Here is a 27313-nt window from a genome sequence, read left to right as displayed (position 1 = left end):
GGACACGGGGAGAACATGCAAACTCCGCACAGAAAGGCCCTCGCCGGCCACGGGGCTCGAACCCAGGACCTTCTTGCTGTGAGGCGACAGCGCTAACCACTACACCACGGTGCCGCCCCCATGTGAATGTTTCCTTGAGAATTAAGTAATTTAGGTAATTCTTCAAATGTAACAGTAAAAGTAGCCTGCATGTAAGTAATTGATCAATGCAATATATTTAAGCAATTGCACACGCGAGGGAATGCTGTAGTATTTGAATATCAGTACGGCTATGATTCGATTGCAGGCCAAATGCCATAGATAATCACAGCCGTGCTGATATTCAGTACAACAGCGCACCCTTGAGTGTGATATTGCTTTTATAGAACAGTTCTACAAACAAGAAATTAATATTGAATAAGTTACATTCTGGACACAATATGGCCAAATGTTACATTTATTTTTGCTCCGTGATCCTGAAGAAGCCACACTCACTTTATAGCACATCAGCTAACTGGCTGATGCTGATCTGTGCATTCCTGTTAATGGTGCTTCTGGAAACACTGGTGTCCCTTCTTCCTTTTCATTTTCATTTGACAAACTTTTATATTTTAAGTCAAAAGGTATGTTCCTGAAAAGTGTTAATTGCCATGTCTGTTGATGATGTCATTAACACTACCATAGTAACACTTGAGTGGCCCTACCAGGAGCGATAGCTCCCGCCAGCATAGCTCTCAGGATCATCAAGACACACAAGGATCCATCATCGCACAGTGCCATGTTCATTGGCTCAGACACGTCCTGTGCTGCATAGACGACCACCCCATAAGAGCCGCTTGCGAGTTTGATCCACCAGCAGTGGGATGGAGATGCCCTTGCCGCCGACCACGCACCCGTTGGAATGATGCTGTTCATCAAGACCTCTAGCAGATTAATTTGAGCCTAGAGGACGTCCCAGCACTCAACCAAGACTGTGAGAGATGGCGGAGTTTGATGGCACTGGTGGGCTCAACACCATGCTGGCATGAGGTTTAGGAGGGGAGGAGGAGGAGGGGATATTGAACATTTGTTCAACACATCTCATCTCATCTCATTATCTCATCTCTCATTATCTCTAGCTGCTTTATCCTGTTCTACAGGGTTGCAGGCAAGCTGGAGCCTATCCCAGCTGACTACGGGCGAAAGGCGGGGTACACCCTGGACAAGTCACCAGGTCATCACAGGGCTGTTCAACACATATAATAATAATAATAATAATAATAATAATAATAATAATAATGGGGCGGCATGGTAGTGTAGTGGTTACCACTGTCACCTCACAGCAAGAAGGTCCTGGGTTTGAGCCCAGCGGCTGGCGAGGGCCTTTCTGTGTGGAGTTTGCATGTTCTCCCCGTGTCTGCCCGAGTTTCCTCCAGGTGCTCGAGTTTCCCCCACAGTCCAAAAACATGCAGGTTAGGCTAATTGGTGGCTCTAAATTGACCGTAGGTGTGAACATGAGTGTGAATGGTTGTTTGTCTGTGTGTCAGCCCTGGCAACTTGTCCAGGGTGTACCCCGCCTCTCACCCATAGTCAGCTGGGATAGGCTCCAGCTTGCCTGTGACCCTGTAGAACAGGATAAGCGGCTACAGATAATGGATGGATGGATGGATGGATGGATAATAATAAGCTTTTATTTATATAGCACCTTTCAAGGAACCTGAGGACGCTTTACATAGTGAAAAGAAAAGTAAAACAGAAAGCCTGAGCAAACAAATGAGTTTTAGGTGTACTGGTTGATTCAATCGTGTACACCTGTAGATGAGTTAATGATTTGTATTTCAGAGCCACCGAGAAGAGGATAAGATCTGTTTTGGGTCTGGTTCCTCTTCCTCATACCATCTTTGTGACAATGTCTATTGCTAATGCAAATAAATCTGAACGGAACTGAAACTTGGTGTCACTGTTAAAATAATAATAATAATAAATAGTTCATAAAGTAGTAACATTTAGAGAAATAAAGTCGTAGTGTCTGATATTTCTATTTATTTATTTATTTATTTTTGGGTTACCTCAAATGTCTTGCTCACAGCCCCAGGTGCAGAATATGGGCGTGTCATATCTCTTCAGTGAGTGCCTCTGTGCTAGGGCTGCGTACCTAAACGTAACATCAGGTACAGGTACAGTGGTGCTTGAAAGTTTGTGAACCCTTTAGAATTTTCTATATTTCTGCATAAATATGACCTAAAACATCATCAGATTTTCACACAAGTCCTAAAAGTAGATAAAGAGAACCCAGTTAAACAAATGAGATAAAAATATTATACTTGGTCATTTATTTATTGAGAAAAATGATCCAATATTACATATCTGTGAGTGGCAAAAGTATGTGAACCTCTAGGATTAGCAGTTAATTTGAAGGTGAAATTCGAGTCAGGTGTTTTCAATCAATGGGATGACAATCAGGTGTGAGTGGGCACCCTTGTTTTATTTAAAGAACAGAGATCTATCAAAGTCTGATCTTCACAACACATGTTTGGGGAAGTGTATCATGGCACGAAGACAGGAGATTTCTGAGGACCTCAGAAAAAGCGTTGTTGATGCTCATCAGGCTGGAAAAGGTTACAAAACCATCTCTAAAGAGTTTGGACCCCACCAATCCACAATCAGACAGATTGTGTACAAATGGAGGAAATTCAAGACCATTGTTACCCTCCCCAGGAGTGGTTGACCAACAAAGATCACTCCAAGAGCAAGGCGTGTAATAGTTGGCAAGGTCACAAAGGACTGCACGGTAACTTCTAAGCAACTGAAGGCCTCTCTCACATTGGCTAATGTTAATGTTCATGAGTCCACCATCAGGAGAACACTGAACAACAATGGTGTGCATGGCAGGGTTGCAAGGAGAAATCCAGTGCTCTCCAAAAAGAACATTGCTGCTCATCTGGTTTGCTAAAGATCACATGGACAAGCCAGAAGGCTATTGGAAAAATGTTTTGTGGATGGATGAGACCAAACTAGAACTTTTTGGTTTAAATGAGGAGTGTTATGTTTGGAGAAAGGAAAACACTGCATTCCAGCATAAGGACCTTATCCCATCTGTGAAACATGGTGGTGGGAGTATCATGGTTTGGGCCTGTTTTGCTGCATCTGGGCCAGGGCGGCTTACCATCATTGATGGAACAATGAATTCTGAATTATACCAGCAAATTCTAAAGGAAAATGTCAGGACATCTGTCCATGAACTGAATCTCAAGAAAAGGTGGGTCATGCAGCAAGACAATGACCCTAAGCACACAAGTCATTCTACCAAAAATGGTTAAAGAAGAATAAAGGTAATGTTTTGGAATGGCCAAGTCAAAGTCCTGACCTTAATCCAATGGAAATGTTGTGGAAGGACCTGAAGCGAGCAGTTCATGTGAGGAAACCCACCAACATCCCAGAGTTGAAGCTGTTCTGTACGGAGGAATGGGCTAAAATTCCTCCAAGCCGGTGTGCAGGACTGATCAACAGTTACCAGAAATGTGTAGTTGCAATTATTGCTGTACAAGGGGGTCACACCAGATATTGAAAGCAAAGGTTCACATACTTTTTCCACTCACAGATATGTAATATTGGATCATTTTCCTCAATAAATAAATGACCAAGTATAATATTTTTGTCTCATTTGTTTAACTGGGTTCTCTGTATCTACTTTTAGGCCTTGTGTGAAAATCTGATGATGTTTTAGGTCATATTTATGCAGAAATATAGAAAATTCTAAAGGGTTCACAAACTTTCAAGCACCACTGTACATGTACCGGTACAGAGGTTTAGGTACAGGTCCGGACCTGTACCTGTACCTGAACAATTTGACAAATTAACATGTGTTCTTCTGAACTTCTTCAATAATGACAGAAACATTAATAAACTGTTGACAACTTGTCAGTATCTTTATTCAAAGAAAACCGAACATAACTAGGTTTCCTACCTCACTTCTCAGTCACCCTCTCAGTCTCACACTTAGTTAACTTGGGACAAAAAGTCATAAGTTGTCTCACAGCGAGACAACTTGCGTTCTGGCCCCCTGAAAGCTTTGTTACGTGATCCCAGACCTTACTGGTCTTCCCACGTGGCATGACAAACAAATTCACTCCGCGCAGTCCGCGGCCTTTAACTTACATGGCAAAATTACACAAAGCAACAAAGGCCACCAATGCCAGCAAAGATAAAATGGCTGACCTGCTTTTGAGTCTTTTTGACCAATCAGAACTCTGGATCAGCCAAGCTCTCGCAATGTCTCGTGAGACTGTAGCGAGAGGATCTCAAATCAAAGATGGCTCTGATTTCAAGTTTCAGCACGGCATTTTACGTCTTTTCCAGTGCTAAATTTTCGTCTTTGTGGTAGGGTTTACGCATCTTCAGTCACAAAATAAGCATATACTTGGTGTAAATTTATATCGGTACAGTACCGGTACTTCATGATCCGGTATTTTGGACCTGTACCGAATCGATTTTCACGGTACAGTACCAGTCACGGGCGATTGCTCTAAGACAACGAGGGAGGCTCAGCCTCCTCTAAAAATTCTGGATCTGAAATAGCAATGTTATAAGTTATAACATTGCTATTTCAGATCCAGAATCATAGAAATATATGTGCTCAACCCAACTACAGTGCGAAATCATTCCGTTATAACTTTCCCCAGTTCGCCTAATGTGTGCGTGAGTTTTTCCCCCTAGTGACAGCGCGATGCAGCCCAGCCTCAGTGGACTTCAATGGCATTTGGGAGCTATGCGCTTTTCAATATCAAAATGCAAGACGATTATTGGACAAATACTGCGAAAACGCCCGCCTACCGGACTCCCAGCCTCAGTGGACTTCAGTGGCATTTGGGAGCTATGCGCTTTCAATATCAAAATGCAAGACAGTTATTGGACAAATACTGCGAAAACGCCCGCCCACGGACTCTGAGCCTCACAGTGGGAGGGACATGGCAGTTTCCGCGAGGAGACTGGTGATTGGTGAAAGCGGCCGGATATTTTCTTTGATTGACAGCTCGTTTCAAATATAGACAGGCAGCGGTGAATTTCAGTTTAGTCCCATGCGGATTCGCAAGTGCTGTGGTGTATTGTAAGAGATCAGCTTACATTTTGATTTCATTCATTACATACGGTTTCTACCAGCTTTTTTAGTTTGTATATATTTTCATTGTAAATAAAGTGTAAATATAGTGTTGTCAAGTTTGCTATCTTAGTTCCAGAAATGTCGTTTATTTGAGTGACTGAACTTGAACTTGAGGGGGCTAGTCAGCTAGCAAGAAAGCTGCGCACGGATGCCAAGCATTGCTGATTTAATTTTGGCGAAGCCATTTGCCAGTCTTCCTTTCGAGGAAAAAATTAAAATTAAAGAGCAGGGTAGACCAACGCCTCAAATTGACTTGGTGAAAAAGGTAGGGAATAATACTCATTCCTTTCAGCTCTCCTGGTACGAGAAAGTGAATTGGCTAACAGCAAGTGACCCACATCAACAACAGTAAATAGGCTACTTTAGTAATATGTCATGGATGGACCAAAAATACAGAATCTATTTAAAATGTTTATGCTGATTATATTATATTGGAATATATATTTTTCTGGATATGAATTAAACACAGCTACAATTTGGAAAACATTTTTAAACAAAAACGCAGCCTCGAACATTTCACACTACAGACCTGGATTAAAAGTGAAGGGTTATCAAAATTGTCAATAAAACATTTCTCAGCCACAATAAGTAAAATATAGGGAAAGTGTCATTGAATGAAATGTGTGGCACCCAGCTCTATGTTTGGCTCCCCAAGGTCAGTGCTTGTGCCTATTCCAGAACACTCTGCTGTTACTGCTGAGGTTCCTGACAAAGAGCTGCTTTCAATAATGATCAATTTTTAAACAACATGCCACAATTTTAAAATATAAAATGTTAAAATATACCCCCCCCCCCCCCCCCAACACCACCATCATGTATATTAGACAGTAGGCTAATGGGCCAAAAGAACCTGTTATTTCACAGTTTGTGACCCTGCCAACAATCAGCCAGATCAGAGGCAAGAGTATGGGCAAAATTGATGTGTTTTTTTCTTTTTTCTTTTAAAATCTGGAAATATCGTAACCGACCAGCCTCCCCTGTTTGAAAGACTACCAGCCGCCACTGGTACCGGTACACAGTACCGGTACGCAGCCCTACTCTGTGCCCATAAGACTAACTCACAGCACATTTTGTTCTCGAAATAATTATATACATTTATTATTATTTTAAATATTATTAGTATTGTTATAATACTATTCGTATTATTATATTTAATAATGACGCTAAAACTATCTCTTTGAAGATTTCTCAGTTCATGAGAACAAGGACTTTTATTATAGCCCGACCAAAAATAAGGTTCCTGTGTATATTTCCATATTCCCGCCCCCCGCTCACTGTGATTGGCTGAAGTATGTGTTGGGCGGTTGATAAAGTCAAGCACAATCTGTGAGCTTGAGAGCTGAACAACGTGAGCTGGATGTTTAGAGAATAACTGTATCAAGTTTCCTTTTGATATGGATATTTTCCTGCTGACATTAATGACACTACGCTTTGAACAGCCTCTCAACCAGGTGAAGCTGGTTTAAATAGGAAGGAAACTAGCTTTATTTTCTGCCTCTGCTCGCCATGTGGAGCTACAGTTTCATGACCGAGAGGTTCAGCACTTCACTACAGTGAGGTAACAAGTCTGAAATAGGTGACTATGGTGGTTTACATGCTTTGTCATAAAGAAACTCTTATTGGATTGGATTGTATAGTGTTACTATACCGGATATGGCATAGCTGTTTCCATGATGGTCCCAGTGCTGGTTTTGTTTTGCTTTGTTTTCCCCACCCTGCTATACTGAAGTGTCACAAATCAGTAACCATTCAAACAAAATTAACCATTCCTTGTCACATACAGTGGTGCTTGAAAGTTTGTGAACCCTTTAGAATTTTCTATATTTCTGCATAAATATGACCTAAAACATGATCAGATTTTCACACAAATCCTAAAAGTAGATAAAGAGAACCCAGTTAAACAAATGAGACAAAAATATTATACTTGGTCATTTATTTATTGAGGAAAATGATCCAATATTACAGATCTGTGAGGGGCAAAAGTATGTGAACCTTTGCTTTCAGTATCTGGTGTGACCCCCTTGTGCAGCAATAACTGCAGCTAAACGTTTGCGGTAACTGTTGATCAGTCCTGCACACCGGCTTGGAGGAATTTTAGCCCATTCCTCTGTACAGAACAGCTTCAACTCTGGGATGTTGGTGGGTTTCCTCACATGAACTGCTCACTTCAGGTCCTTCTACAACATTTTGATTGGATTAAGGTCAGGACTTTGACTTGGCCATTCCAAAACATGAACTTTATTCTTCTTTAACCATTCTTTGGTAGAACGACTTGTGTGCTTAGGGTTGTTGTCTTGCTGCATGACCCACCTTCTCTTGAGATTCAGTTCATGGACAGATGTCCTGACATTTTCCTTTAGAATTCGCTGGTATAATTCAGAATTCATTGTTCCATCAATGATGGCAAGCCATCCTGGCCCAGATGCAGCAAAACAGGCCCAAACCATGATACTACCACCACCATGTTTCACAGATGGGATAAGGTTCTTATGCTGGAATGCAGTGTTTTCCTTTCACCAAACATAACGTTTCTCATTTAAACCAAAGAGTTCTATTTTGGTCTCATCCGTCCACAAAAATTTTTTCCAATAGCCTTCTGGCTTGTCCACGTGATCTTTAGCAAACTGCAGATGAGCAGCAATGTTCTTTTTGGAGAGCAGTGGCTTTCTCCTTGCAACCCTGCCATACACACTATTGTTGTTCAGTGTTCTCCTGATGGTGGACTCATGAACATTAACATTAGCCAATGTGAGAGAGGCCTTCAGTTGCTTAGAAGTTACCCTGGGGTCCTTTATGACCTTGCCAACTATTACACACCTTGCTCTTGGAGTGATCTTTGTTGGTCGACCACTCCTGGGGAGGGTAACACTGGTCTTGAATTTCTTCCATTTGCACACAATCTATCTGACTGTGGATTGGTGGAGTCCAAACTCTTTAGAGATGGTTTTATAACCTTTTCCAGCCTGATGAGCATCAACAACGCTTTTTCTGAGGTCCTCAGAAATCTCCTTTGTTCGTGCCATGATCCACTTCCACAAACATGTGTTGTGAAGATCAGACTTTGATAGATCCCTGTTCTTTAAATAAAATAGGGTGCCCACTCACACCTGATTGTCATCCCATTGATTGAAAACACCCGACTCTAATTTCAGCTTCAAATTAACTGCTAATCCTAGAGGTTCACATACTTTTGCCACTCACAGATGTGTAATATTGGATCATTTTCCTCAATAAATAAATGACCAAGTATAATATTTTTGTCTCATTTGTTTAACTGGGTTCTCTTTATCTACTTTTAGGACTTGTGTGAAAATCTGATGATGTTTTAGGTCATATTTATGCAGAAATATAGAAAATTCTAAAGGGTTCACAAACTTTCAAGCACCACTGTATAATTTCAGTCACTAATTTCTTTGCTTAAACACACCACCCTGGTTTTGCTTTTTTTTTTTTTAGACTGGATGAAATCTTTAAGCTCTGTCCACATCTGAAGGCTTTAGCTCTCCAACAGGATGGATGTCCTTTCAAACACCGTCTCCATGTCCAACCACATACATGGAGAAGACCTCTCATCTATCCCGCCTCCTGCCATGGCTATTGATAAACTCTTGCCTGCTCTCCTTGAGTGTTTTGGGATCATACTGTGTGGGTATGTTGCTGGTCGGGCCAATATCATAACTACTAATCAAGCCAAAGGTCTGGGGAACTTTGTGTCAAAATTTGCCCTACCAGCACTGCTGTTTAAGAACATGGTGCTGTTGGACTTTGGTAATGTCATTTGGCCATTTCTTTGGAGCATCTTAGTGGCCAAAGTGGTTGTGTTCTTCGTTGTGTGTGTCCTAACGTTACTGGTGACCAGCAAGGAGAGTCGATACGGCAAAGCTGGACTTTTCTCCATATTTGCCACCCAAAGTAATGACTTTGCCCTGGGGTACCCTATAGGTGAGTCACTTTTTTTTATTTTCCAACCAGAGCTAGATATTTTGTTCATTTATTCCCCCAAGAGAAATAATTGGTCCAGCCGTACAAGTTAAGCATTTACAAAACTTGAATGTAAAATAAAATATGAAGCACTCTGATTCATTAAGGATGTACAATTGTAATTTTCTACCTCCTACAACATGTATTATCTTGATATACTGCCCTCCTTTTAGCAATCAAGCCAACTTTCTATTGCCAACTTATGCAAAGGACCAAAAGCACAATGGCAGTGTGCTTTAAGACATGATTTGAGTGCTGTGTTCATATGAAAGATCTGAGCCGTCAGTTAACATCACGTTTTCATGGCGTAAAATGCATCCGTGATTTTAAAATTGAAAATCTAAAACCTGATACAGTATGTCAAACAAACATCAGCTCCAGTATGCTATACTGTCTATTATGACATCCTTATTACACACAGCTGTGTTGACTGGAGTGTGAGTGCTTACACCATATAGATCTAGTTAATCCCTTCTTGGTTTGTGGTTAATCTGTTGGATTGGTCTGAATCCTGTGACTTACCAGTTTCACATGGTTACTGTTTTTTTTTAATTCCTTCAGCTTTATGGTAATTTCCACCAAGATAATAAAACAGGATGTTGGATAGAAATCTTTTGCAAGAGCCAGGTCCATTATGTGTATGACATGTGTATATGTGTATGTAATTTGCTTACAGTTTGCCACTACTTCCTTCTCACTCTAACTGAGGTATAAAAACTTCCTCCACAGTTGAAGCTCTATACAGAAACACCCATCCAGACTACCTTCAGTATATCTACCTGGTGGCACCAGTCTCTCTCATGGTGCTCAATCCTATTGGCTTTGCATTCTGCGAGGTCCAGAAATGGAAATGTGAGCAACGGCAGCAGCAGAGTAAGCTGCATGTGGTCGGAGTGGTCTTTATTCACGTTCTCAAGAATCCCATTGTCTTCATGGTGGTAATTGGGATTGCAGCACACTTTGTCCTAGGCCCAAAGATCCCAGATTTCATGCAGGAGTTTGTGGATGGTTTGGCAAACTCTTTTGGTGGAGCAGCTCTGTTTTATCTGGGTCTGACCATGGTGGGGCAGCTGAAGAAACTAACCAGGTCCACTGTGGTGGCTCTCATACTGCTCATCACTGCCAAATTGTAAGTGTATCTAGTGTTTAGGCCTAGTGGTGTGTGTGTGTGTGCACGCGCATATGGAAGATGCCCAACATCTGACTTGTTTTTGGATATGACCCATAACCATTCCACCTTTTTATGCACAACTTCTTTAAAAGATGAAAGACAATATTCCCCATTCACACTTGCACCAAAAATCATTTATTTATCGCTATTACACTGTAATATGTGTATATACTGTTTTCATGTGGGAATGGGAGCAAAACAGTGAAATTGAAATATTAATCTATCAACTGGGGCGGCACGGTGGTGTAGCCTCACAGCAAGAAGGTCCGGGTTCGAGCCCCGTGGCCGGCGAGGGCCTTTCTGTGCGGAGTTTGCATGTTCTCCCCGTGTCCGCGTGGGTTTCCTCCGGGTGCTCCGGTTTCCCCCACAGTCCAAAGACATGCAGGTTAGGTTAACTGGTGACTCTAAATTGACCGTAGGTGTGAGTGTGAATGGTTGTCTGTGTCTATGTGTCAGCCCTGTGATGACCTGGCGACTTGTCCAGGGTGTACCCCGCCTTTCACCCGTAGTCAGCTGGGATAGGCTCCAGCTTGCCTGTGACCCTGTAGAACAGGATAAAGCAGCTACAGATAATGAGATGAGATGAGATCTATCAACTGGTGACCTAGAAACATTAACGATAATTTTTTGCCATGGCTCCAGTGGGAATTGGAACCAATGGGTTAATGTGTTGTGACCGGTTATGATGTTGCTGGCGGTGATCTAAATAATGATGCAGTGATATTTCAAGGGAACTACTGACACTTAGACAATCTGAACACTCGTATTTCATGAGTATGAGGCAGTACAGGTAGGTGGGAAAACACAGCACCTGTTATTGTACCATTGTGGAAGACTGTGCAGGAATGAAAGTTTATCTATCCTGTGATTTTTTTTTTTTTTTTTTTTTTTTTTTTCAGTGATACATTAACGGGTGTTGTGCATGAAATGGGCTACAGTGTCCTTGTGTTAATTACCATTAAAATTTATTGTTTGTTTTTACATTATTGTGCAGTAACATTTTCTTTCAAATCATGTACAGTAGGTTACAACTTTGTGGATTTCTGTTTTGCATTTGGAGAACTGGCAAGTTTCAAGTTCAGCAAGATTTATTTTTGTCTGGAAACAAAACTGAAACAAAGCTAAGTAAGCGTAACTTCCAGGATAATTTGTTGTCAATGGATGACCTGTTTGTGCTTATTCCTTAAGCACAAGTTGTTGTTGTTAGTGATTTTTGATTTTGTGAAGATTTTTAAGCAGTGGGTTTAGGTGAGTTGAGGCCTGTACGAGAAATACAAATGTGCTCTCCTCCGAAAAGAATAATTTGTCAATCTGTGTAATTCTCCTACTGATTTGTGTTTCAGGTTGATGTAAACATTTAGAGCTCAGTGAAACCAGTGACCAATAAAATACAGAGTATGGTATTGTTTGTGAAGAAATAAGCCAGAACTGTAGATTGAAATTTTTAGCTCTATCAACCCAAACCACTGATTTTCATTAATTTACTGACTTATCAGTTCCTATCATTTGTGATCGGAAAGTCCCAGCAAAAGTGGAAGGTAAGATGTATAAGACAGTAGTGAGACCAGCTGTGATGTATGGATTGGAGGCCGTACCCTTAACGAAGAGACAGGAGGCAAAGTTGGAGGTGGCGGAGTTGAGGATGTTAAGGTTTGCGATGGGAGGTTGGACAGGATAAGAAACGAGCACATCAGAGGGACAGCACATGTGGAGAGCTTGGGAATTAAGCTAAGAGAGATGAGACTGAGATGGTATGGGCACATCCTGAGAAGAGATGCAGAGCATGTGGGAAAGAGAATGTTGAGGATGGAGCTGCCAGGCACACGAAAATGAGGAAGGCCAAAGAGGAGATACATGGATGTAGTGAGAGAGGACATGAAAGTGGCAAGTGTGGTAGAGGAGGATGCGGAAGACGGAGCAATGGAGATGAAAGATCCGCTGTGGCGACCCCTAATCGGGATCAGCCAAAAGAAGATCAGTTCACCATTAACTTAATCTGTAGCATTTTGAACTTTTTCAACAGATAACCTGCATTTATGAGGATTGTTATTTTCAGGGATTTTTTTTTTGACAGATTGTGGTGCTATATATTGTATGATGACAAAAAAGCGATAGTCCTTCGCTCTGTGAACTGTGTGTCTGTTGCCCTTAGACTGGTGATGCCACTGATTTGTCGAGATATGGTGGAGGTTTTGGACAGGCGGAATATTAGCTCCCAAAACCAGAGCAGTCTCTCTAACTATGCCTTCCTGTATGGCATTTTCCCCACTGCACCCAGTGTGGCCATTTACGCCAGTCACTACAACATGGAGCTACAGGTGGTAAGTGCTTGTGTGTGTTTGGCGCTTTACAAGGCCACAAATATGTAGCTGAGTCATGCGTTCTACATATTTCTGTCTGTCTGTTTCTAGGGGAAAAAGTAGAAATATTAAAAACTGCAGGCTATACTAAATGGTGTTGTTGCCAGGTAATGCATTTATGGTAAGGATGGTTGGAGACCTGCATTATGTGGGTTAACTTTAGGTCACAGTGCTGTATTTTTCATGATCAGTACCATATGATGTGTGTATAATAATAGCTTTAGTTTGTATGGTCTGCTTGGAAGGTGTGCAGTCATCTTTGAATATACATGACTTTCATTTTTCCAGATGACCTCAGGGATGGTGATCAGCACATTCCTCTCTGCTCCGATAATGTATGTCTCTGCATGGCTGCTGACTATACCCTGGATGGATCCCAAACCACTAGAATCAGCACTACAAAACATTAGCTTTAACATCAGCATCGTCAGCCTAGTCGCTCTTGTGAGTAGTTCCCTCATACACAGAAGGCATACTGTTCCTTTCCTTTCTTTGTTCCATCCTGCAATTCTTCTTTTTTTTTTTCAAGCCAGATTGACTAATTCTGGTTTTGAGCTCTGTCGTCTAAAGTAATAGTACAGCATTCCTCTATATAATAACTGGATCTAAATTTATTCTTCATCAAACCATGACTAGTATTATAAGAAGCTATGATGGATAAAACTAAATAAATGCCCACTGTGTCTTTTGGACTATGAATTATAAAATGTATATTTTAAAAAAATAGTTTGAGCTTTGTTATGCAGCACTGAAGTACGTTTCTAATCCGGGGGATTTTGTGCACTGCGTTCAACCACAGGGGGCCTACACTTCCTTCCTCTTTTATACTATGCTGTAAAATATTGAGCACCACACACAATCAGGAAACAGAAGTGGGTTAATAACAAAAAAATAAATGTACTGAAGAGATCTCCACCCCAAGTGGTGCAGATTGTGCCACACGCTCATCATATAAATGTTCAAATCTGATTTTCTACTTCCACAATCTGTTACATCATGATGGGCCCATGGAACATTTGTATGGTTTTGAAGCATGTACAATGACACCTGAAAAGATAATAATAATAATAATAATAATAGAATATTAAATACATATATCTTCTCCAGTAAACATTTATTTTTCAAATATAAATGTATACTGCAGTTATGGTGAAGTGTGTGTGTGTGTTGCAGGTGTGGTGTGTTGCTGTCAGTGTAATGAGTAAGAAGTTCCGCAGACGTCCGCACATGTTTACTATCAATCTGTTTGTGGCACAGGTGAGGCAATGATAATCACCCTGATGTATATTTAATCTGACTTGCTGCTCTATTTTGACAACCGTTAACATCACTAACGTGTGTTGTGAAACAGAATATAATAGAAATTTGTTGTGAAAATATGACCTATGAAAGATTAAAATCAAGTATACCACAGTGCTGTTATTCTCAATCCTGATTGGTCAGAACAGAGGTATTCAAACGTTTTCCCCCCATGAGCCCAGCTTTTGGAGACGACCCCCCCCCCCCCCCCCCCCCAAAAAAAAAAAAAACTTTTACAAATCAGTTGTCTAATATCTGTCTTCAAACCATAAATGGTTTCTGACTGTCATAGGAGAGCAAAGTAAACAAGCGATGGTTTAAATCCCTGTCCAGTTATAATTACCATCAACGTTACACTTCATTGTAGGTCTGGCAGCACAGTGATGCAGTGGTTAGCATTGTTGCCTCACAGCAATAAGGTTCTGGGTTTGAGCCTCGTGGCTGACTGGGGCCATTTCATGTAGAGTTTGCAGGTTCTCCCCAAGTCTGCATGGGTTTCCCCCACAGTCAAAAGTTAGGTTAACTGGCTACTCTAAATTGTCCATGGTTGTGTATCTGGGGAGGCTGTGACAGGCCTAGCAAGCCGGTGGTAGATGAAGTGTGCTCACAACGCAGACTTACCAGAATTGCCCTACAGGGTGAAAGAAAGAAAATTGTAGGTCTGTTTTAATGTCAAATTTTTTAGCCTTTTATCTCTTTCGGATGGGTGGTGCAGTGGTTAGCGCCGTTAGCACTGTTGCCCAGAGGTGGACATTGTACTCAAGTTTATTACTTAAGTCAAAGTACAGATCCCGCTGGTTAAATGTTACTCTGATACAAGTGAAAGTTGTACAGTCAAATTTTTACTTAAGTTAAAGTACTGAAGTACTTGCTTTTAAAAATACTTAAGTATTAAAAGTACATTTTCTGTCAACACATTGTTATATTATTGCCACAACACTTACAATATCAAATGCCTCTGAAGCAACCGACTGGATTTACTGACTAGTTTGTAGAACCTGTAGAATAAACACCGGTAGAACTTTTCAAAATGAAATGCAACTGAATTGACAAACAGCCACTGTTACTTTCATTTTTTAAAAATTTTAACACTCCTACCCACCCTCACAAAGCAGCATGGTAGTGCTTTGACACCACTCTGGCAGTATGTGCACACGTGCATGAAGACAGTGAAATAGCTGTAAATGCAACGTGCTCAGAAAATAATTATGCTAAAGCATATTTCTGAAAGGACTTTAGATAAGTTAATGTTATACATGTTAGCGTAACTCTGTTTTTACATGCTAACTAATAGTGTCCAAGTTAACTAGCTATGTGTTAGCGTTAGCCGTGGACAAGGCTACGGCAACTTGGTGGGCAAATCCATAGAAAGGCATTTGACTAACCAAACTGCATAGCTATTGCAACGTTACCGCTAGCTCTAAAAGCACAGACAACTTCACTGCAAGCTTTCTCTTGGAATGAAACGTTTCCATACCTCAATATGCTTCCACAGGTTGGCTAGCGAGTTTTTGAAGACTGTGATGTGGCTCGTTTTAGGCAAACAAAGCAAACATTTAAAACTAAGTGAATCTTTATTCCTTTCAGAAAACTGAAACATGGGTTCGAGGTATGTGCATGTATTCCCCAGAACTGCCTCCTTCCATTCTGCCATCAGCTGATCGAGTTCAAATAATACTGCTGAGAAATCATTGAACTTGATTTTATAGTCTATGTACGTGACGTGACCCTAGTGATTACTGATAGGCTGTCTCAGTGTCACCTGTGGAAAAAAAAAATCACATTTTAGAAAAGAAAAGGGGGAAAAATCCACTTTCAAAGCTGCTTTATAGTAACAAGTAACGAGGACCTTGATAGAAATGTAGTGGAGTAAAAAGTACGATATTTGCCTTTTGAATGTAGTGAAGTTAGTCATAAGTTTCCAACAAAAATAACTCAAGTAAAGTACAGATACTCAAAAAGTGTACTTAAGTACAATACTCAAGTAAATGTACCTCGTTACTGTCCACCTCTGCTGTTGCCTCATCGCAAGAAGGTTCTGGGTTCGAACCACACTGCCAACTGGAGCCTTTCTGTGTAGAGTTTGCATGTTCTCATTGTGCCTGCGTGAGTTTCCTCTGGATGTTCCAGTTTCCTCCTAGATGCATATAGATTAGGTCAGCTGGCTACTCTAAATTGTCCATAGGCGTGAATGAGGGTGTGAATGGATGTTTGTCTCTGAGTGGCAACCTGTCCAGGGTGTATGTCACCTCTCACCTGAAGTCAGCTGGGATTGGCTCCAGCTTCCCCTGTGACTCTGATGGACAAGCAGTATTGGCATCTATAATAAACTAGTCATGAAAGTGTTCTGGGTTTTCCCGGAATTCCGGATTTTTAGATTTTCATGAAAATTCCTCCGGATTTTTCCGCTAATGACAATAAATACCCGGAAATCTGGATATTTGACAAAACTCTTGAAAATCTCCGGTTTTCCGAATTGAGAAATTTATTTTTCGGATTTTTCGCGTTCCTAGACGTGGCGTAATACTTCGCATCGTCCTTGCATGGGCGCAGTCCTTAAATAGCCCAAACATAGTGCATTGATTAAAGACAGGTGTTCTTTGTTAACGGTGCGCGTGCCGGAGCTCATTAGGCGCGTGCGTCCAAGGCGCGCCTTCAGGTGCACGTACGAAGGCGCACAGGACTGACAGTTCTGCGCAAGCGCAACACAATCGCACTAGAAAGCATGTTCAAACTGCCAGTGTAGCTGCAGTCTTTTTAGTTGCGAATTACGAGTATTTTTCTCTTGTGTTAATAATTCGCCATGTCAAAACAAGCAAAACTTTCCTCCTTCTTTCGACGTGAAGAGAGGTAAGCAATTTATTATATATATTTTTTTCCCCATCAAAGTTGCATTTTGTGGTTTCGAAGCTAAGTTTTAGTGCCGTTTCTAGAACACAACATCAAGGAAACGTGGAAGAAACAGCAATAATGGAAGAGCCGGTTTCTAAGCTGCCTAAAACTAGCAATGGTAATTATTTTTTGTTACATAATGTACTCAGGCTGCCAGTCAGTGTGTGACACACACACACACACACACACACACACACACACACACACACACACACACACACACACCCTCCCTACGCCCCTGATTTATATGAGAAATTTGGTATTCATTGGTGTGTTTTAAATTTACAGACAATACCAGCTTGTGTAAACAATTGGCTTCAACTTGCATAAATATGAATTGGAAATTTTTAGTTCACTTTAGCTTATGCAAACGCACAACTCTGCTAAAAGATTGAGCCTCGTTTATCAGTGTCCCCAACATTGAAACCTGAAAGCTTTAGAAACACTAACAGACCTTTACTTTTTAACAGTACTGTTTTGGGATTTTGCTGAGTTTATCTTCAACTGTCTGATTTTTTTTCAAAGTAATGAACTGTGTAGCAGGAAAATCACCGCGTTTTCTAAATGCACTCCTGAAAATTACTCATTAACTAGGGGAATTAAATTTGATATTTTTGACATGTTAATCATTAATGTACATGAAAGAAAGGCTTAAAAGTTATAACTTGTTTTAGTGAAAACAAGTACTAAAATGCACTAGAATGCAGGGTTTTGCGTGTTATGTTATTAAAATACTTTCAGGGGACATTTCCCCCCCCCCCCCCCCCCCATATCTTAGTTTGACTTTCAAAAGTTCAGGGTTTTTTTTCTTTGCTCCACTTTCATCTCTAAATAAACATAGTCACCTGATGTTCTATGCTTATCAGGTTTGAAATGGTCTTTATATATAAAACACACAGTGGTATGCAAAAGTTTGGGCACCCCTGGTTAAAATTGCTGTTACTGTGAACAGTTAAGCAAGTTGAAGATGAAATGATCTCCAAAAGGCATAAAGTTAAAGATGACTCATTCCCTTTATATTTTAAGCAAAAACTATTTTTTATTTTCGTCTTTTACATTTTCAAAATGACAAAAAAGGAAAAGGGCCTGAAGCAAAAGTTTGGGCACCCTGCATGGTTAGTACCTAGTAACACTCCCTTTGGCAAGTATCAGCTTGTAAACACTTTTTGTAGCCAGCTAATAATCTTTCAGTTCTTATCTGGGCATTTTCTCAAACTCGTCCTTGCAAAAGGCTTCCAGTTCTACAAGTTTCTTGGGCTGTCTTGCATGCACTGCTCTTTTGAGATCTGTCCACAGATTTTCAATGATGTTTAGGTCAGGGGACTGTGAGGGCCAGGGCAAAACCTTCAGCTTGTGCCTCTTGAGGTGTTCCATTGTAGATTTTGAGGTGTGTTTTGGATCATTGTCTTATTGTAGGACCCGTCCTCTTTTTAACTTCAACTTTTTTACAGATGGTGTGATGTTTGCTTCCAGAATTTGCTGGTATTTATTCGAATCCATGCTTCCCTCAACCAATGAAATGTGCCCTGTGCCACTGGCTGCAACACAACCCCAAAGCATGATCGATCCACACCCATGCTTCAGAGTTGGAGAGGTGTTCTTTTCCTGGAATTTGGCACCCTTTTTTTTTCTCCAAACATTCCTTTGCACATTGTGGCCAAAAAGTTATATTTTGATTTCATCAGTCCACAGGACTCGTTTCCAAAATGCATCAGGCTTATTTAGATGTCCATTTGCAAACTTCAGACGCTGAATTTTGTGGCTAGGACGCAGGAAAGGTTTTCTTCTGATGACTCTCCCATGAAGGTCATATTTGTTCAGGTGTCGCTGCATAGTAGAACAGTGTACCACCACTCCAGGGTCTGCTAAATCTTTCTGAAGGTGTTTTGCAGTCAAATGGGTTTTTATTTGCCTTTCTAGCAATCCAACGAGCAGTTCTTTCAGAAAGTTTTCTTCATCTTCCAGACCTCACCTTGATCTCCACTGTTTCTGTTAACTGCTATTTCTTAACATCACAATCTGAAGAAACGGCTACCTGAAAACACTTTGCTACGTTCTTGTAGCCTTCTTCTGCTTTGTGAGCATTGATTATTTTATTTTTCAGAATGTGAGGCAGTTGCTTAGAGGAGCCCATGGCTGTTGATTTTAGGGACAAATTTGAGGAGTCAGAGAATTTATACAGCTTTGAAATCTGCATCATCTGACCTTTCCTAACGAAGAATTTGAACAAGCCACAGCTCAATAAGCTAATTAAGGTCTGGAACCTTGGTAAAAGTTACCTGAGAACTCAAATGTATTGGGATGTCCAAACTTTCGCATGGTGTTCCTTTTCTTTTTTCACTCTCCAACTGTACAAAACAAAAATAATACACAAATCTTGCAGAAAACGCTGAAAAGAAATGTCGTCTTTACCTTTATGCCTTTTGGTGATCAGTTCCTCTTCTGCTCACTTAACTATTCACAGTAACAGACATTTTCAGTAAGGGTGCCCAAACTTTTGCATGCCTGTATATGTGTTTTTTATATATATATATATATATATATATATATATATATATATATATATATATATAATATAATATAATTTTTTTTTTTTTTGTATTTTTCATCTCACTTGTGCTCACCTACAATTCCTTCACACCCCACAGTGTGAATACCTCGAGTTCGGAAGGTGCTGATTAATTTCCCATAACAGCAGTAGTTCTGACTGCAAGGCAAATCCCAGGCGTATATTAATGTGTATATATATATTTTTTTTTTCTGTACTAACAGCACAGGAAATAGTATGGCATATGTAGTATAAGAGGAATAAAACGTTACAGAGCATGGCCTTATTGTAAAATAATCAACTTTGGCATGTTTATGGTACTCCGCTTGTTGGGTAGCATCAGACCACCCTGTAACTGATTTTTCTTATAACAGCATGTTCCATTGTGTTTTATTCCTTTCATTAATGCTTATATTTGTATGGTTCTTATATTTGTTTTTGTCACACGTGTGTAGCTGGGGGTGTGTGTCAGTATGATCGCTTGGAATTTTGTGGTGGTTCAGGATAACTACGTTGGTCAGATTTTGACCTTTACTGTACTCTATGGCTCACTCTACAGCACTTATATTTGGCCAGGTAAGACAAAGATCATGCGCGCACACATACTAATTATGCTCATTTATGGAAGTACTGTCGTTAGAACAATACACTGCAAAAAACTGAAAACTGAATTTGAGGAGAAAATTCCTTAATAGTAGTGAAATTATCTTGCTGTATGGACAGATAATTTTACTTGATAAGACATCTTGGAACAAGTTGGTTACAATCTAGAACTAGTTTTAGTAATCTTGGAGTTGGTGTCTTGTTTTCTTCTACACTGCAAAAATGATATCTTAGCAAGTTAGAATATCTTGAATGTAGTTGAAACGATCTAGCATTTCCTGTTAGAATAATACAAGACACCAACTCTGAGATTATTAAAACTAGCTCTAGATTGTAACCAACTTATTCCAAGATGTCCTGGTCAAGTAAAATTATCTGTCCATGCAGCAAGATAATTTCACTAGTAGTAAGGAATGTTCTTCTCAAATTCAGTTTTCAGTTTTTTGCAGTGTACGGCTAAATTTTCCACAGCTGATGTAAATGGTTTTGTTTCTTTTCTAAGGTCTGATAGCACTCTCTCTGTTCTTGTTGAGGAGGAATGAGGAGCTGAAAGTGCAGCCTGGTGTTTTAATGATTACTGGTTGGGGGTAAGGTGTTCTTTTTTTTTTTTTTTTTTTTTGTCGTTCCCCCCCTTATCTGTCTGTTTGTCTATCTGGTAGAGCTGCTACTACTAGGGCTCACACAGTTTTGACTTTTATTGACATATCAAGAATTATTATATTTACTATAATTATTATGGTTTGTTTTGTGTGGGGTTAGCAGACAGGTAAAACTGTTAGTTACTACAAATTGAAAACATTACCAAAGTGATTTGATTGGCTATGAGCTTTCAAGCAGTCTGCTGACTGGACATTCAAGAAGTCAGTATAGCAACCAAAGCAGGATCAGAGAAGTGTTGGAGTGGTATTCCACTAAAGTATGTGCATGTGTGTGTTTGGTTGTCTGTTCATTCTGCATCAGGCAACAGCATGTGTGTATATACATGAGGTGGGGCACCAAAATGATATCTTGCCTCAAGGGGTGTGTGTTTGTTGGGGGTGGGTGGTGTTGGCTATTTGTGCAACCGTCGCCTGCCCTTCCTGCTGAGTTTTGAGATAGTATAAACATATATTCTTAATTTTATTGGAGCTCATAATATTTTAATGCTCACTACATTTATAATTTGCACAGTCAAAAATATTGATAACATTAAAAATGAATACAAAGCACCACTTCACCATTTGTAGAAATATTACTTGTTTGTATTCTTGGTGTAAATGTTAGTGACCGCCTTAGCAAGTGCAAGTCACAGATGCAACACATAAATGCATAGTCATGTTCCTGTTCAGGTTCAGTGTCCTTTTATTTTGCAATAAAAAATGACACACCAAACGTCTACTAAGGTGTAGTGTGGTGGGGTGGCTTTTTTTCCCTTTTTTTTCTTTTTTTTAATTTTCTTTTTTTAATTTTTATAATGGCTGTTGGTTTGATACATTCAAGGAGAAGCATGTCTGCTTATGGACGGTACCAAGTGTCTTGTGTCTCCCATTTACAGAGTGCCATGTGTAGCAATAATTATCCTGCTCATGGTGGGAGAGAAAATGCCAGACACCATTGACTCTGCATTCTTTTTTGGCCCGTCACAGGTAAAAGATTTCATCTTAGATAATCTCATGACATGTAAGAATTGTCCACAGGCAGAACAATTTTGATTTTGATAATGGCTAGTTGTACACGATCAACCTACACCAAGAGCGTGGGCATACAGTAAGTGTTGGTTCACCATCTAGAAGCAATAACTGTGTTCAAGAAACATTAGCCTACAGGCATGATCCTTAGACACTAGCATTATTTTGAGCATACAGCATGCCTTGCCTTAAACTGATCACAGGTCCTAATTCCCATTCCTCTGTCTCTTCCTTTGTGGATGTAGGTTGTGTGTACAGTGATCGTATCAGGCGTAGGTATAGTTGTATCAGGAATTTCCCTCATGCTGCTCAGCAGAGGCACACAGGAATATCAAACCCTTGAGCATGCCACTGCGGAGGACCTCAGGACTGAAAACGATACACAAACCCAAAGCAATATTGAGCAGACCACCATAGAGGATGGTAATAGGAGAGGTAATGCACGTTATCTGTCATGTCGGGTAATGTGTCACAGTATGATCAATCTAAATCTTTTCAGATGAAGTGATGGTCTTTTACATTTGGGGCGTGTCACCACAAAATGAGACCAGTGTGGCAAAATAAGATTCTGAGGTATAGCGAATTGAAATGAGAGCGCATTTTAAAAAATGACCCACATATAAGTATTGTTGTATATTCTAATTTTGCCATAAATACATTCTTTAATCTATATTATTATACATCCAGGAAACTTTTTTTTTTTTAATGGAATAAAAACATGTATTCTATTCCCTTGAAGTGGGTTTCATTCATTTGGTTTGATGGCATGCAATATAGTTAGCATATCGCTTATCCTACATATATTACGTCACTCTACCCAATGGAGAATGAGCATTGAATGATTTACGATATTGCATGGCTGTCAAGATAATGACATCACACGTCCGAGATGTAAAACTTCTGCACTAGCGAGCGACTGTGACGATTTGTAAACAAACATGCCCGCCAGGTTTGCTTCATTAAATGCAGAAGATTGAGAGAATTTTGAAAGGGAAAGACGTTAAACAAACGAAAGGAATGTGTATGTATTGTAATAATAATAATATTGGCTGGCTTTTTTTCGTGATGTACAAGATATATTCCATTCAACTAGCATGATATTGAACTTGTCTTTGCCTTGTTCAATATCGTGCTAGCTGAATCGAATATATCCGATATACCACTCAACGCCAGCCAATGTTATTTAATGTATCTATCACCAAAATATTATACTGAAAAACAAACTGTAAATATTACTTTGTAGGCCAAATAAATGTGTGCTGTGAAATTAATTTGAATTTGCACATCACAAAGTTGACAACTGATTTTCTCCAAACTTGAGTTTCTGTGATGATGATTTGCTTAAACGTTTTAGCTAATTTCTCTGGACTGGCTACACTGAATTTAACAAATGACCCCTTATTTTAAAGATTTCTGACCAACTAAACTCAGTTCGTGGTGACGTCCCATTTGGTAATTAGATGTATATATTAGTTTTGCTCAAAGAGTGCTTCTTTACATATTTCTTTGGGAATTTATTTTGTTGTTGTTCTTCCAGGGTGTCAGGGATGTGAGTGTAACAGTTCTTCAATTGAGACTGTACCGAATAATATTTGCCACAGCCCTGTGGAGGACACACCATTTATACAGCCAGGTAAATGATCACTGCTTGTTTGGTTGCCAGGGCTTGAAATTACCTTTGTAGCTCAGAAGTTAGCGTGGTGTTGTGGCATGGTTTTGTTTGTTTTCTGTTTTTTTTTCCCCCTAGTCATGAGTTCTTTTATTTATATCTTGGTTTGCACTCATTTTGAATTTGGGTGCTGTCTGTTCCATCATGCAACTCCAGCTGTATGGCACCATATTTGGTTGAGCTAAGTGAGATCAGATTCATTTGTATGCCTATCTGCTGATGAGAAACTGGTAGGAATGTTAAACTGAGTGAAGAGAAATTCCAGTGAATCCTATCATAAGCGATGCATACAGTCATGTGAAAAACATAGAAATGAAGGAAGGTGTACTGTTTTTATTTATCAGGGCCTAAATTATTGTCATCCTCACCAAAATCTATAAGCAATCATATAATCTCAGATTTCAATATATAGTCATTTATTCCCAAAAAGAAAACCACCATTCAGAAACCAGGTGAGGGTTGGGGGGGGGATAAGTCCACCATATAATTGAGTTACCTGTAGAACCACTTTAGCAGGAATAACCTCAAGTATATGTTTTCTGTAGGCGTTTAACTGTCTCACACTGTTTTGGAGAAATTTTGGCCTGCTCTTCTTTACAACATTGCTTCAGTTTATTGATGTTTAAGGGCATTCATTTATGCACAGCTCTCTTAAGACTCCATCACAGTTTTCAATGGAGTTAAGCATTTTTCTTTTGTCATGACTGTAAATCTAGGTTATGTAATGCACACCATTTTTACTAGCAGCAGTGTAAGGTTATTCCCAGTGCTACATTAGACAGGTGTTTTATAAAGCCTGAAATTGAATTTATTTTATACAACAGTACTTTAATATTCTCGACTCTGATGAGACAGAAATTGTTGGTTAATTTTCTTTAACAGTGACGCTGGCTATTGTTAATGCACTTGTTCTAATACATTATCGTTTCGATAATAACAGCTCGTTGACCGAGATTGTATGGAGGATGTTGTACAGTGGCGTACAAAAGTTTGGGCACCCTTACTGAAAATGTCTGTTACTGTGAATAGTTAAAGGTCTCCTTGCATCATTTTTTTCATCAATTGTGCGGTGGTCTCTAGTATGAATGAATGCCCTGTGAGCCGGTTTTGGTGAAAAAAAAAAAATGCTGTGGTTCTCCTGTTTCAGGCTGTTCTAGTTTGGTGGAGGAGTGGGTGGCGGGAAAACGACAGGGTTTCAGCTCTTACTCCATTAATATTCATGACATGTAAACGTGTTACCTCTGATTGGCTAACAGCACTGTGACGCTACCGCCAGTGGGTCAGAACCAGTGTTGGGCACGTTACTTTCAAAAAGTAATTAGTTATAGTTACTAGTTACTTTTCCCAAAAAGTAACTGAGTTAGTAACGGAGTTACTTTGTCATAAAAGTAACTAATTATCAGGGAAAGTAATTATTCCGTTACATTTTGTTCCCCCTCAAAAAAAAATCAAATTCAATTAGTGTAATCATAATAAAAGTGAATGTTAAATGTGTTTAATGACTGAAATGGACACTTAACAGAACCAATTAGTAACGTTATCTACACTATATTAATATTTTTGTGGGACAATGTGAGATAAGACATCTATCAAATGTAATATATTTTTGTAGTTATTAAAATTGTTACTAATTACTGGCCACTGACGAGGACAAACGCTTTGTTCCTCGACATAATGTGCATTGCACGTAGACATTTTTGCCTTTTATTTCAAGTAATGAAAAGTAATGGCTGTATTTCCAATGTGAAAGCGCAGTGCTGGGCTGACCGCTCGCCATCGCTGTGTCTTCCGGTTGAAAGAGCGCGCAGTAGTGCAGTAGGCGTGGCCTACCTGCGTATGTTGTCCAAATCTACTCTGATTGGCTTACTGTGCCGTTGTCTCGCGTCTCCCCGCCCCACACTAAAGCAGAGTAAAGAAAGGCTGAACGAGCAGCGTGCCAGATGAGAACAGCTTTAATAAAGTAACGCATAGTATTTTATTGTAAGTAACGGGAACGGCGTTATAACGATGTAAAAAGTAATTAGTTAGATTACTCGTTACTAAAAAAAGTAACGCCGTTAGTAATGCCGTTTATTTCTAACGCCGTTATTCCCATCACTGGTCAGAACAAGCGGATGTGGGTGTCTTTGTAAAAGCTGTTTTGATTGGCTATTATGGTCTTGACCAATAACAATGTAGATAACACAAATTTTACGTCACATTCAACGAGATTTAAATGAGACTAAAGATGGCGACTTACAAATAATGTGTACACATCGTTGGAGTTAATAAAGTTTGAACAGCATGAAGGAACATACCCCAATCCCCCAAAATTAATTTAAAAAAATTCTCAACGCATTTGGCATAATATAAAAAGGTCGATTTTTACTCAGAAAAAGCGGAAATCCGCCGAAAAGCGGAAAACTCTCATCCCTGCCTAGCTTGTGACCATGTCATGCATGCTAACGTGGAGAATATGAACATGCTATTTTGTAACAAAAACCTTCAAACAAAAAGTTCATGTTTTACTTACAGCTTGTGAGCTGGTGGTTGATCGTTTTGACGGTACAGATCCAGGTATTAAAAACAACCTCAAAGCAAAACCACTACTGAAGGCACCGAAGTTTGAAAAGTCACTGTGGTTGAAATGATCAGAACACAGTACTAACATTGCATTATACTTTGCTGGTGGTGCTCCAAAGATAAATTCCAACCATTTCTTCTTCACCTCTTCTATCTCAGGCAAGAAATGCAACGTTGATATGCTACTGCCACAAATAACACCGGCACGAACTTGTTCAGACAAGTTCGTTTGTCTGAACAAACGTTTGTTTGTTTCCATAAAGAACTTCAAATTTTGATTCGTCTGACCACAGAACAGTTTTCCACTTTGCCACAGTCCATTTTAAATGAGCCTTGGCCCAGAGAAGACGTCTGCGCTTCTGGATCATGTTTAGACACGGCTTCTTCTTTGAACTATAGAGTTTTAGCTGGCAACGGCGGATGGCACGGTGAATTGTGTTCACAGATAATGTTCTCTGGAAATATTCCTGAGCCCATTTTGTGATTTCCAATACAGAAGCATGCCTGTATGTGATGCAGTGCCGTCTAAGGGCCCGAAGATCACGGGCACCCAGTATGGTTTTCCGGCCTTGACCCTTACGCACAGAGATTCTTCCAGATTCTCTGAATCTTTTGATGATATTATGCACTGTAGATGATGATATGTTCAAACTCTTTGCAATTTCAAACTGTTGAACTCCTTTCTGATATTGCTCCACTATTTGTCGGCGCAGAATTTGGGGGATTGGTGATCCTCTTCCCATCTTTACTTCTGAGAGCTGCTGCCACTCCAAGGCTACGTTCACACTGCAGGCTGAAGTGACTCAAATCCGATCTTTTCGCCCATATGTGACCTGTATCCGATCTTTTATTGACAATATGAACGACACAGATCCGATTTTTTTCAAATCCGACCCAGGCCGTTTGGATATGTGGTCCTAATTCCGATTCCTATCCGCTCTTTTCACATGCGACTTCAGTCTGAACCGCCAGGTCGCATTCATCCGACTTACACGTCATCAACAAGCCACAAACGTCACTATTCTGCGCTGAAGTAGGTGGCGGGTCTCTCAAAAAAAGTTACAACAACATGGCGCATAATCACGGGCGCAGATAGAGGGTGGGACTCGTCCCACCCAGATTTAAATTCACCTCGTTCGGTCCCCCCCACTTATAGGGAGGAAAAAACGTCTATGCTGTCTTTCTTTGCATAAGGCAAACCTCACGGAAAAATCAAAAGACTAATTAGCATTCGGTTTATTGAGGTGCACGGCAGTGTATACATAGTTGCAACAACTCACATAAAACAAAACAAAGACTGATATTCGGTTAGTTGAGCTGCGCAGACTGCACAGGTTGCGAGCTCGAACTTGGTTGCTATGGTTACTAACAACAAGTTTGACAGGCATATCGGGGTTGGGGTTGGTTTGCTGGCAGCTTTGTCCCCCCCAGTTTTTTGTCCC

At 40.1% G+C, this 27313-nt stretch overlaps 1 protein-coding gene and 1 long non-coding RNA gene across 3 annotated transcripts in view; one reads left to right on the top strand and one right to left on the bottom strand.

Annotated features, from left to right (window-relative positions):
• The first annotated feature begins 6430 nt into the window (after positions 1–6430).
• gpr155a (G protein-coupled receptor 155a) overlaps positions 6431–27313 on the top strand; it is a 33322-nt gene continuing 12439 nt past the window's right edge. Inside the window, exons 1-11 of one of the 2 annotated variants that reach the window (XM_060930031.1) lie at positions 6431–6677; positions 8576–9061; positions 9830–10229; positions 12424–12592; positions 12920–13075; positions 13805–13888; positions 19826–19946; positions 20476–20560; positions 21508–21598; positions 21886–22075; positions 23178–23273. In XM_060930031.1, coding sequence (XP_060786014.1) covers positions 8632–9061; positions 9830–10229; positions 12424–12592; positions 12920–13075; positions 13805–13888; positions 19826–19946; positions 20476–20560; positions 21508–21598; positions 21886–22075; positions 23178–23273 — 1822 coding nt within the window. In that variant the 5' untranslated portion in view covers positions 6431–6677; positions 8576–8631. Of the gene's footprint in view, positions 6696–8575; positions 9062–9829; positions 10230–12423; positions 12593–12919; positions 13076–13804; positions 13889–19825; positions 19947–20475; positions 20561–21507; positions 21599–21885; positions 22076–23177; positions 23274–27313 lie in introns of both variants that reach the window. The other variant, XM_060930030.1, reaches the window with a different exon arrangement.
• Positions 15486–26141, bottom strand: LOC132891908 (uncharacterized). The gene is made up of 3 exons (XR_009655383.1): positions 25822–26141; positions 15925–16067; positions 15486–15692 (listed from the first exon to the last, which is right to left on the bottom strand). It is a non-coding gene; the product is annotated as an uncharacterized LOC132891908 (long non-coding RNA).

The sequence above is a fragment of the Neoarius graeffei genome, chromosome 9, assembly GCF_027579695.1.
Source record: "Neoarius graeffei isolate fNeoGra1 chromosome 9, fNeoGra1.pri, whole genome shotgun sequence".
In the NCBI taxonomy this organism is placed as follows: domain Eukaryota; kingdom Metazoa; phylum Chordata; class Actinopteri; order Siluriformes; family Ariidae; genus Neoarius; species Neoarius graeffei.
This window is presented reverse-complemented; position numbering and strand designations above follow the sequence as displayed.